Here is a 12,792-nt window from a genome sequence, read left to right as displayed (position 1 = left end):
TAGTCGGCTTACCTTATTGTGTTTAGTTTTATGTTTTAATAAAATACAACTGAAAGATAGAAAACGAGTATAACAAGAGTATACAGATTGGTAATGATAACAATAAGTTGGTAATTCATTCTCAATTAATTTAATAATTATTGGTTGTCCTATTATATAAATTGATCCATTTACTCACTTTTGGTATCGGAACCCAATTTACCTCAAAAGTATATACAGAAATAGACAACATTCTTCATATGAATTGCTTAATATAATTGAATTTGTACAACAAAATAAAGTCCATCACATTACTCACATTTGCAATCAGTGCTCAATGTATCCTAAATATATAAACAGTAAAAAACAAGTGATAGCCAACTACAGTAAAAACACTGAATAGGTTAGGTTATACCAGCGATCTTTAGTGAATCAACTTAGGCCTATTGGCCCATTGTGTGACCGTATATATAGAAAAAACCTCAGGGTCCAAAATCATCTAGAACCTTTAGCGAAGCATAAGATGTTATTTAGTGTCAGGTCCTGTAATTATTCTAGGTCGTCAAAAAAGGGTGCTCCTAAAGTATTAAGTCGCAGTCGTGCATGAGCTGGGCAAAACAATAGTACATGAGAGGCACTTTCATCATCTCCCCACAGCTGCGATAGATTTGATTGAAAGAGAGAACTAATCTTCTAGCATGCGTTCCTAGTCTATAATGACCTGTAAATAAACCTATCAAAAGACCTATATCTCTACGAGGTATCTCAATGAGAATTTTAAATTTCCTTTTATCGAAACGTGGGCAGATTGCATACTGATGCCTGTATATCGTTGAGTCTTCCCATCTTTTATTAAAGATTTTAGTACAGAAAGAACTCAGTAACACAAAACACTGAATAAGAATATATATAAAAAATTTACCACACAACATTAATGATAAAATAAAAATATTAAGTCACAAACATTTTTTTGTAGAAAACCTCTCTATTTTTAGTAAATAAAAGAAGTACATATAGTTAACAATTTGTTTATTCATTTATTTAATTTTTTATCATTTTGTATTATTTTTTGTTTTTTGTTGTTTGTTATATTTGATGATAAATATTTATATTTAGATAATAATTATATACTTACACATTAATCTAATACTAATTACTTTATACATTTTACAATAATAAATTTTAATAAGCTTTATTTATTTAATTTATTTAGTTTTTTCATTTATTTAATTTATTTTATAAATATATATAATTACACATCTTAAAAAATAAATAAAAACGAAAAGGGATTTAAATACAATTTACATATATAAAAAGGGGAAAAACTTAAAAACGTTGTTTGACAACATAAAAATCTATAAATTTACAATTTTTTTTTTTATATCAATATATGTGTAGACATATTTAAACATTATTTACTATCATTTTTTATACACAAAATACAAATATTTTATATATGATTTTAACTGTTTCGCACGCATTTACCTTGTCAATTTGATATTTTAATAAACATTTTTTTGCCTTTCACAATTTTGCTAGCGTATTTACGATTCATGCAAATAATTTAAGTTTTCACAATTTATCATTTTAATAATTTAAATTTTTTACACATTCTATTAGTCATATGCATTTATGAATGTATGCATATATGGTATATGTAAATATATTTAATATACAATTTTGTTTGTTGTTTATTTTCACGCTTCAGCAAGAATTATCAAAAAAGCAGCCATTTTGTTATTAAATTGCATATTTGTTTAAATGATGAAACGCCATTTTGAATGTTAATTATTTTTTTCATAATTTTTTTTCTTTCTCTATTTGGGTTCGTTTACTCTATGATGACATTTGTTGTTGTTGTTGTTGTAGTTGTAGTTGTTGAAGTAATAGTAGCATTAACTGTTATTGTTATTGTTGTTGCGGTTATTATTTTTAGTATTGTTGCTATTGTTCGTATTGTTGGTGTTGCTGTTGTTGTTGTTGAGTGGCTAACGTCTGCTGTAATAATAGCAGACGATTTGCCAGTTGTCTTGTGTATTACCAAACAAGTCCTTCGTTTTGCATATTTTGCGGTTCACTAAAGTTCGCTGCGGTTAGGAATTCGGGTGAAGCTGAACGCGGGCCATTTTGTTGTTGATTCTGTTGCTGTTGTTGTTGCGCTAATAAGTGTTCTGGCGGAGGTGGTGGTCCACCTGCCGATTGTATATTCATTGGTGGACCACCTGCTTGACTTAGAAAATTTGATTCGGGCGTTAAGCCAAATTCATTGACCATTGGTATGGGACCGGTGTGATCCATGGGGCCGCCTAAAATCAATTAAAAAAAAAAAATTATAATAATGTTTTTGAATTTAATAAATTGAAAAATTTATTTTTGTATTTTTATAATATGATAACATATAATTAAATACATATAGAAATTATTTTAAATAGGTTAAAAGAAAACTGTTATTCTTAGATTTGTTGGCCTATTGCATTATGTATGATCTTAACTTTTAACTTCCTTTAGAATATAGTACTCTATTATGTCAAATTTGCTTTGCTAAGGGGCTAAATAAAGACAAAATAGATTTAAAATATGAATATCTCTCAACATCTTAACTGTACTGTCTTGGTACAGTACAGTAAAATTAAAATAAATTGTATATAAATACGAAATATTTTTATTTAAGAAATACATATAAATTATGTAGTTATAAGTTCAAACAAAAACTTCCATTATAATTTTGCATTGTTTGACACATGAACGCATATGTTATGTAAAATGAATGATGAATTAAAATCAGTGACGTCAAGTACGAAATTTATTCATTGCAGAGAAAAAACAACAGTAAAGACAAAATGCGTAAAAAAACACTGGAGTGAAAAGGTTATAAGATTAGTTCGGTTTAGGACACAACACGGCTTTAAACGTTTCGGTTTTTGAGGAATAATATTAGTTACATTAATTTTGATGTGTAAACTTATTTAAAGTTTAATAAAAAGAATAGAGTTTAATTGAATAATTAACAAAATAAGTGTTAAACAATATAAAGTCAAAATAAAATATTGTTTAATATTATTTTAAAGTGTTCTATGAACTTTCATGCCTACTTCTAGTACTCAGATTATACAAATGGTAAATAAATATACTCTTAATATAAATGAAATGCTAAAAATAATAATACCTTCAGCCATATGTATATTTAAATAATTTTTTTCTAAAATAACAAAGAATATCCAAGCTCATATGCGTGGAAAACAAAAACAACTACTCGTTAGTGCCAATTGCAGTTGCAATTACGCGCCTAAATCTGTTAATAGAGAAAAAAGGAGAAAGAAAAAAGGAGCAACGATGTTGCTTTTGTGTGTTTGAATACGAAAAGTAAAAGAAAATAAATTTGAAATTTTTTTTTGTGTTATAAAATCAAAACCTAAACTTATTGTTTCAATAAAAGTGTTAATAAGTCAAAGTTAAATTGCGAATTGTGTTTATTTAACTTTAATTTTTATTTACTATGTGCAAAGAAATAACTAGTTTTTTTAAATATATTTTATTAACATATATGGTATATAGAAACAGTAAATATATATCATTCACAACAAAGGTATGTCATTTTTTGTATTTACATTTAGTTTTTATTTTATTTTTTATTTACATATAAAAATAAGCCATTTTTTCTCTTAGCCAAAATTTTGTGTTTTTCAATAAGTTAATAATTTTTTTCTTTGTACTGTACTTTTTATTTAAAATATTGGTAGTCAACATATAAAGTATAATGTCTTGTTTATTGTCATTGTGCGTAGGATAAAGTTATTCACCAAATATGGTAAATTAATAATGTGTATTAACAAAGTGTATTGTTTATGTAATTATTTCTATATTACTATTATTACTAAACAGTGAGTTGAAAAGTGGCTTTTAGACATTTGTTATTGTATTACTTTACCGATTTACGGAGATATTAAACTAGGTTTGAATACCAAATAGCTAAGTTTATTTAAATTAAAATCCTACTAGCTAAGGTTCTTTGATTCTTCAGGCATAGTATTATAACTCAATAATAAACGATAATATGTAAACTCGAACTATTTTAATTAGTTAACTTTCAAGCTAATATTCAGTAGACATAATAGTTACTAAGAGAAATAGAAAAAATGCTGTCACCCATTGAATTAGGTCTGAATACCAACTGTGTCTTTGAATTATGTAGGTCAAAATCGTTTTAGCAAATATTGGCTTTTCACGACCGTTTTGTTTGTAATTTTGGCTCTCATGTTTGTAATTTTAGCTGTCAATTCATATGGCTTTAAATGCAAAATGAACATTTTTGACAGCTAAAATTACAAACAAAACTCTCGTCTGAATACAAGATAATGCTATATTAATATATATTAATTAATATATAACAGATATATATAACAATAAAAATGAAAGCTCATACTAATCTATTTAAAAGTCAACTATGTTTAATACTATTCTATATAGATAAAATAATAATATCCAATATTATTGTGGATAAGAAATAAATAAAACTAAATGAAATCAGTAAAATTCGGATTATTCCGTACAAATAATACGAGAAGAAAGTGCATAAATATACCATCTATATACACTTTCTAGATGCAATAAAAAGTGCAAATAATATAAAAAACAAAGATATTTTATAGAGTTTTATCATAAAATTTATAATTTTATATTGTATAAATATTTCGTACTTGCAACTCACCTGGTGTATTGAACGGCATTGGTCCACCTGGATGTCCGGGAAAAAATGGCCCATCATGCGGATGAAACGGTGGACCACCATAACCAAATTCAAATTTTCCATCAGCCGCAAAGTATGGAAAACCGCCATCATCCAGGCCACCAGGCGATAAGTTCATAGGAAAGCCACGCATTTTACGTGCGCCACCAAAGAAAGGTGGGCGGCCCATACTTGTGATTTGTTTCATGCGCCGCTCTTTTGAACGTTTGTTTTGAAACCAAACCTGAAATAGAAGAAAAAACGATAAGTGTTAGTTATCTAGAGATGGTCACCTTTTTAAAGAGAAAATGTACTTATTTTTTTCGATGTTCAAAGGAGTCACAGTGATTGTAAGAGCCTGAGAACCGAAACATAAAATGCATAAAATAGACTTTATGTTTTAAAAGAGAAAAAAACAGTTTTTACAAATAAAAAGTAAAGGTTTTCTTTTTGAAATTGATTTCTGTAGTTGCTAAAATTTGTAGTAAAAAAAAATTTTATGTTGATCCGCATCATCAATGGTTGTGAGATTATAAAATTTTATGATCTGCGCTTTATATTTTAGTAACTTTATTCTTTAGTGATTTTATGTGCGAACCCAAAACAAAAGACACGGAACGCAACGAAACCTATTGATAGTTGAGCGTACCGGATTGAACCACATTTATGGGCCTTTTTACAAGTAGTACGCATGCCCGAATATCCTTTTTATTTCATTTTATTTTATTTAATTTTGTTTCTGTGCGACGAAGCCTACTTGAGAAGTTCTAAACGGCAATCTTTGGTTTTTGGCAGATCTACTGCGCTTTTATTGAAAGTTACTGAATATGTCGGCTTTATTTATTTTTATTTTTAATTTATTTTATTTTAGTTTGGGATTATTTTTTTATGCTTTCTTAATGATATGTGCTACATTTAAAAAATTTACATTTTTATGCTTCGATATTTCATATTTCAAAAATATTTAGTGGCACCTTTTCTACTGCTTCCAAATTGTTTATGGTCTTGGTCTTCCTTTTCAAGAAGTTCAGTTAACAATATATAACACAACAACAACAACACCAATAATAAGAATAATATTTTTTTATTTTTAATTTGTATTTTAGTTTTAGTATTTGTGAGTTTTTGACTTTTCTCAATGAATTTTGATTTATGGGATTTTTTATTTTTTTCGTAAATAAAATGAAATTTAGTATGCAAAAGGCAAACGGTTTTAGCGATTCGAATTTGAGAAGTAGAAGTTCTGCTCTTTTGTTTCGTATTTTTGGTAAATTTAGCAAATAGTTTCCAACGAAATTTGGCTAAAACTTTTGAATATAATTTTTTCTTAAAGCTATAAAAAAGCGTCAATTTTAATGACCGTAGTTAATGTTTGAAGAGTTCATTTGAATTTGATTTTCGAAAATTTGTTTATGACTTCTATACGAAGCTTGAAAGGAACCTGCTGTTCTTGTTGCTGTGCTGAGAGCCATCCACTGGCCATGTTACAGTGACGATTACTTTGTGACAGACATGAAATTGGGAAGAGTGTGGATGAACAGTTTGCAGTCGAATATTTGTATACCCGCTGTGCAAAATGGGTTAATGTCTGCCTTAAAAATTCAGTTAAAGTTAAGAAAATAAAGAGATTGCAGAAAAAAATTTAAGAAAAATAAAAATTTATAAAAATATATAAAAATAACAAATAAAAAATAAAAATAAAAGCTTTCTGTGAACTAAATTCTATATTTTGGTGAAAATGTAAAATAAGCATTAAATATACAAAATTTCAAATTAAAAAAGAAATGTTTTTAAGAAGTTTTATAGTTTCAGAAAACTTAATTTTTTAATTACATTATGTATTTATTTATTTATATAAAAATTAAGGTTATTTTTATATATGATTTCGTTATTACTATTAATTGTTTTCTTTGCTCTCATTTCTTAGAGAAATTTAGCTCATCTACAGATGGAATATGGACTGAAATATTTTCATGTCATAATAAAATTTGAATACGGAAAAATTGTCTATTTTTAATACTTGCACTTTTTATTGAAAGATTCTCTATTATAATTTTCAAGCTTAATGGCATTAATAGTATTGCCATTAGTGCTGTATGAAAGCATCATATTTTTATTCTTTTATGGCACTGTGTAATGTACACATTTTAGTTTAGTTAATAGCTGAGTGAATTAAGTGCATAAAAAGAGGAAATTTGGTACATGCCATTTGTTTCAGTATCTCCATAAACGCTGTTGGAATCTTTATCCTTCCCTTACTATCTTTATACACGTAAAAACATTCTTAGTAGCATCTGTGTAAGATATAGTTAACTTAAAGAATCTAGGCAATTAGTTTGGACATTCAATTATCGAGTTATTACCGTGTGGTCTGTTTCGGTATTTCCATACAAGCAGTTGGTGTCGTTTTTCTTCTCTTTCTTTGTATTTCTCTAAATACGATTCATAGAGCTATAATACGGCTACAAATCTATTAACAAATTTATTGATTGAAATAAGTCTGGACATACAGATTTATCAATGGTGTTTAATGCCAAACAATTTCAATTTCAATTTGTCTTTAATAAGAAATTGTAGTCTCGATAGTGTTCTAAAGTCTGAATATTTCTTCATCTGTTTAGTAATTAAATAATAATAGATGCAAAGTTCAGAAAATAGTTGATGGGTATAGTTGATGGGCTGGGTAGTTTTGATGAGTTTCTGTAAAGGTTTTGAAATGTTAGTTCAAGTTTTATTAGAAGGTTTATATTTCTTTCTAATTGTCACAGTATCTACTAGGAAAGCAAAACAAAGGAAACGCATATTCACACTATAAGTGCTTCATTACAATTTTGCTAATATGCTTGAGAAAACAAATGCGGGTATTTCTGTGACGCCTTTTTAATGGTTGCTTAGGAATTTAATAGGTTTAGATCTTTGCTTATCGTAGTACCCGAGACAACGTTAAATGTTAAAAGGAAAAGCATATTTACGTTTTTAGATACTACACTATAAGTACTCTAATGTGCTGGCCGTAAGCTATACACTGACTTATTGCCCTCTATAGATACCGTATGGAGTTTAACGGCTATTTATATGTTAGTAGATGTTATATATAGAATGTTGAGGTTTTTGGTGAGTTGAAGGAACATTTTTTGAGAAGTCTCTAAACATTTTAAGCGTATTGAGACAATGTAGAATATAAGTATAAGAGATGTTTCAAAGTCTATTTTATTTCCAGCTCTCTAAGTGTCTTGCATTCGTCACTATGACTATTAGCAAATATTACCTTCTAGAAGTGTACTGCATTTATATTGTGGGTTCTCAGCAGAACTCTCTTTTCGTGTTAGCAGCAATATTCTTGTGATAATACAAATCAAGTATATTTTTTCATATATTTAAAAACTATTTGAATATAAATAGTTGAATATTAACTTTGTTATATACTATATGAAAAATCAATTCAAAAGAATAGAATTCATAGTTGTTTTGTATAAATTGTTTAAAAATTCTAAACGAATATGAAAAGTTAATAAATTTGTTAGTGTCAGAGGAAGAAAGCAGAGAGGTAAAAACCAATTTACTAGTTATAACTAAAAGTTATTTATTATAAAACAAATTTCAAATATAAATAAATTTATGTACGGAAAAAAGTTATGCACTCTCTAAAAAACAATTCCACAATATATCCCATATTTTTTTTTTCATTGAAGAAGAAAATATTAGTTATAAAAAATATAAATAAAAATTGCTTTAATAAAAGTAACAGAAATTGATGTTAAAAGTTTTGCTGGCACAAACATTTCTGTTACATTATTTACATGATAAATAGTTGTTGTTGTTGTTTAGTTGCTGTGGAACCCCCATGTGTGCCATAAATAATGTTTATTTGGCCAAAGAAAAAGGTGAAAAGCACAAAAACAAAAAAAAAACTTATATGAAAATAAAAAGTTTCAGGCTTACAACAATTTTAACGGCTTGTATGGTGCATTAACAACAAAACGGGAAAAAAGCCAAATACCACATGGCAATGGTAACGGTTAAACCACAAACACTCTGGTGCGATCATGTTGGTCCAAACGAAACCACACCGTACCGTACCACTCCAAACCAAACCAACCTTTTCCAATTTTCTAGCAAAACAGCAAAAAAATGTAAAGGTAAAATGAGCTGAGCCAAAAGAATTATCGCAAAACTGACGAGTGATGAATTGTGGTACTTTTGCCATGTTGTGGCAATGTTACAAAAAAAAATATTTCCACATAAATTGCAAAAAAATGCTATGATTAATCTCACAGGCGGAGGAGCAGCATTTGTTGCCTGCAACAACAAATAAAGTAGCTAAGTGGCCAAAACGTATGTTAACAATATCACAGAACACAAAAAAGGAGAGCAAGAAAGGAAGAAACGAAAAAGGAAGAAAAACAAAATGTATTGCAGTCACACTGGCAGTTGGCACTTTGAAGTTGCCAGTTGCTAGTTGCCAGTTGCTAGTTGCTGGCCTTTTTATATTGTGGGTGGTGCTTTATGCTTTATTGTGGTTGCGTGGCCAAGGTGTAAAATATGGTAGCTGGTAGTGGAAATAGTCAAAGTGATGTTGTGCCTGGTTATTGCGGTTGATATGAAAAATGTTGCTTCTTTATTTTTCCAATTTTTTAGTTTAAAACATTTTTGCAATTGCCAGTAGCATACATTTTTCAACTGCATAAATATGCATAACTTCATATTTGCATTATTTTTTTTTTTGGTTGAAAGGAGGTAGTACAAAAAAAATTTTTTTTATAAATAATATATATAAAAAACACTACGTTCTTGACGATTTTTTTATTTATATAATTTTTTAAATACATAAAAATGGGTGCTACAGGCAAAATAAAAAATTTAAATTGAAATAAAATATAAATATTTTTGACTACATATTAATTTGCATATATTCACATATAATACAGTACATACTATATACATACGACTATGTAGTAAAATGCAAGCTAGCGCTTAAAATTACTCATACGTACCGTGATTAAAAAAAAAAAGTAGAAGTAAAATGCAAGTATATATTTTTGTATGAAATTTTTTTATAATATTTTTATATGCAATTTTTTTAAAATTTTTTATAATGCCAAACTACAAATCAAATTCAAAACCGACTTATTTAAAACAAAAAAAAAGATGGAAATAAATAATAAAGTTATAACAACTTTTATATTTTATTTACATATTATATTTTTTAATGTAATATATACTCATACCTATTAATAATAGTTAATATGAGAAATATGCTAAATAGCGTACGAGGATTGCGATGCGGCAGAAATGCTTGTGATTGGTATGCAACTGTCAGTTTCAGTTTATTTGCAGCTGTCACCTTTGACAGTTGAATTGAGTTAAATGTTTTTTTTTTATATTTATATTTATATTTATTTTTAGTTTTCTGTATTTGTTTATTTTTTAACTAAATGTGGGCTAAAATATTGCAATCAACGACAAGCTAAAATTTTTGCATACAACATCACTGACAGCTCGTTTATTTTGCGTTTGAAAATCTGGTAAAGCAATGCGCGCGTTCCAATTTGACAGATGAGGTAACATTTAACAATTTCATGATGCATGCAAATATAAGATACGACAACATCAGCATCCGATTTGCTATAGTGACTATAAAATACATTGAAGCCATCACAAAATTTTTAAATAGTAATAGATATAAGCATATGCAATTGCATGTTAGTAGAGTATTCGATTTTAAAAGCGTTCGAGTAGTTAAGGCCGTGTGCGAGTTCGAGTATATTGATGGTAAATTGAGGGAAATAGTAAATTATGTCGGTATGGCAGCGAATGTTGGTTTTTACCAGAATTTCGTGTAGGGTAAATTAGATAAAAATTAGGTATTATAATTGTGAAAATTTTATAAGATATTTAATAAATAAATAAATAAATAAATAAATTTGAAAACTTTTAACAGAAAAATAAGTGCAATAAATTGGTGTTAATAAGTACAGTGTAAAAAATCCCTAGGAAATTTCAATTCACTTTACTTCAACTTACTCTAACTCACACACGACCTAAAGGTATTTAAGATATAGAGCAATTTATGTTTTAAAAAGATAAGAAAATTGATGTAAATGTTGTTTTTGAATGATGAATGCCAAAGACTTGCAATTAAAAACTAACTTGAAATGGACTCAAGGCCATTCCTGACATATATCCAATGACATGTTGATTATCTGTTCATTTTTGCCGGAAAAACATAACTATTATAAAATAATTATTTTTTAATTATTTTTTTAAAAAACATCAAATAATCGGAAATCACTGTTTTTACCTGTCAGTGTGAATAGGATAGTATTAAATATCTAGGCATCACGGTGAACAAACGATTCACATGGCTTATACATGTTCAACTGAAAAGAATTAGCTGTGCCAAAATTCTTCATCACCTCCAACCTCCATCCAAAAATGAAAATCTCAATACTAAGAACAGGAAGCTGATATATAACCATATAATTCGATAGTAGCGTTCAGCGAGGCCACAAACACTACTATTCGCCAGCTAGAAATTGCACAAAGGCAGGTTCTAAGAAGACTTTTCAAAGTACCCTGGTACATTAGGACGAATGATATCCACATGGACCTCAAGATTGGCCCGATCAAAAAATACATAAATGATAGAGCCTTGAAATTATTTACGAAAACTGACAGGTTGACCAACACCGAGTTATCGAATCTCAGAATAATTACATTCTCCTCGGGTGCTTTAAATGAAAGAAGTCACAATTGGTGCGACACTTCTGGTAACTGCCAGATTAAAGAGGTTGACTGCATAAACACATGATAAGGCATTTCTCTTCAGTACAACGAACCTGTTCTACTTAGCCATTTCTTTTGGCAGGTTTGACACCATAGCCCTCTTTTTTAGTTCATCGAGGTCTGTACAAAATTTTTGTAGCTGCGTCAGGATATAAATATTAAAAAATATTAAAATATTAATATGGTTCGAGTGTTTGGTAATACTTGAAACAGCTGTATGGTCACAAAAACTCAATTAATTAAAATTAATTAAAATAATATAAAATGAATTTTTGTTGTTGTAGTTCACTACTGTTTGAAAAAACCCCTTTAATATTAATATAAAAATTTTTTTTTTTCTGAAGTTCTGGTTTTTGTTTGAAAGGCTGAGTTCCTTCTCTTTAGTTAAGGGGTGTTGCATTAGAAATATGATATGGTTGCAATGTTGGGCTCCACTGTGAGTTAGTATTTTGGTTTTAAATATTTCTATTCCATTCTAATACATATAAAAACAACCTTATTAATTGTGTCAACTATTGCACAAGATACAATAATTTCATTTTCCGGCACTCATCCATTATGGGGTCTCTCTTCGTCATATGTTTGTTAGGTGTAAGAATAACTTTTATTAATGCTTATGGTTTTGTATTCCTCAAGAGTAAGAAGCATATAATAATGTAAAAAAATTATTCTTATGTGACTTTACTTTACCTAAAAATGATCTTATAATATAGAATAATTGTGCCATTAGTACAAGTGTTTCCATGAAAATCATTGCGGACGTGACACAGTTTTGCAATATTGATATAAAAAAATTAATGGACTCAACATTATTTAAGTACAACTTAAATAAAAGTACATAATTTTTTTTCTTTGTGATATTAAAGAACAAAAACCTGCAAATTATAATGTAGCCAAATCGCCATACCGCCTATCATAATAATTTGAACCGAAGTAACTTCAACGTCATCACCTCTAAACGGCTGCGAGCTCAGAATGTGCGTTGCTGCGCTTGTGTGAGCCACCGTTTAACTTAATTTGGTATAATTTTCAACACAAAATTGTAACAAAGAACAGCGCCACAGTGTTCATAATTATATTGTTGTTGTTATTGTTTGCCCTGTGTAGTACAAGAGAGCGTAAACCTATAATTTAGTTAAATGATCCAAAACATATATAAAAATACAACTGATAAATTATTTAAAAGAAAATAACACAATATTCCTAAAAAAAAAATTTTTTTTGCAGCATTTGCGGAAATAAAATATTAACTGACATAAAAAGATGTTCCGTAAAACATATTTGCACTTAATGTCCTAAAA

General features: G+C 28.3%; 1 protein-coding gene across 1 annotated transcript in view; it reads right to left on the bottom strand.

Moving 5' to 3' along the window:
* Positions 1-1,894: 1,894 nt before the first annotated feature.
* LOC119674146 (LIM/homeobox protein Lhx1) overlaps positions 1,895-12,792 on the bottom strand; it is a 28,906-nt gene continuing 18,008 nt past the window's right edge. The window contains exons 3-4 of the mRNA XM_038085274.1: positions 4,688-4,949; positions 1,895-2,285 (exon numbers count right to left, since the gene is read on the bottom strand). Of these exons, the coding sequence (XP_037941202.1) occupies positions 2,017-2,285; positions 4,688-4,949 (531 nt within the window). The 3' untranslated portion in view covers positions 1,895-2,016. The remainder of the gene's footprint in view (positions 2,286-4,687; positions 4,950-12,792) is intronic.

This window comes from Teleopsis dalmanni, chromosome 1, assembly GCF_002237135.1.
Source record: "Teleopsis dalmanni isolate 2A chromosome 1, ASM223713v2, whole genome shotgun sequence".
Classification (NCBI taxonomy): Eukaryota; Metazoa; Arthropoda; class Insecta; order Diptera; family Diopsidae; genus Teleopsis; species Teleopsis dalmanni.
The sequence above is the reverse complement of the archived record's forward strand: the minus strand, read 5'-3'. Positions and strand labels throughout refer to the sequence as shown.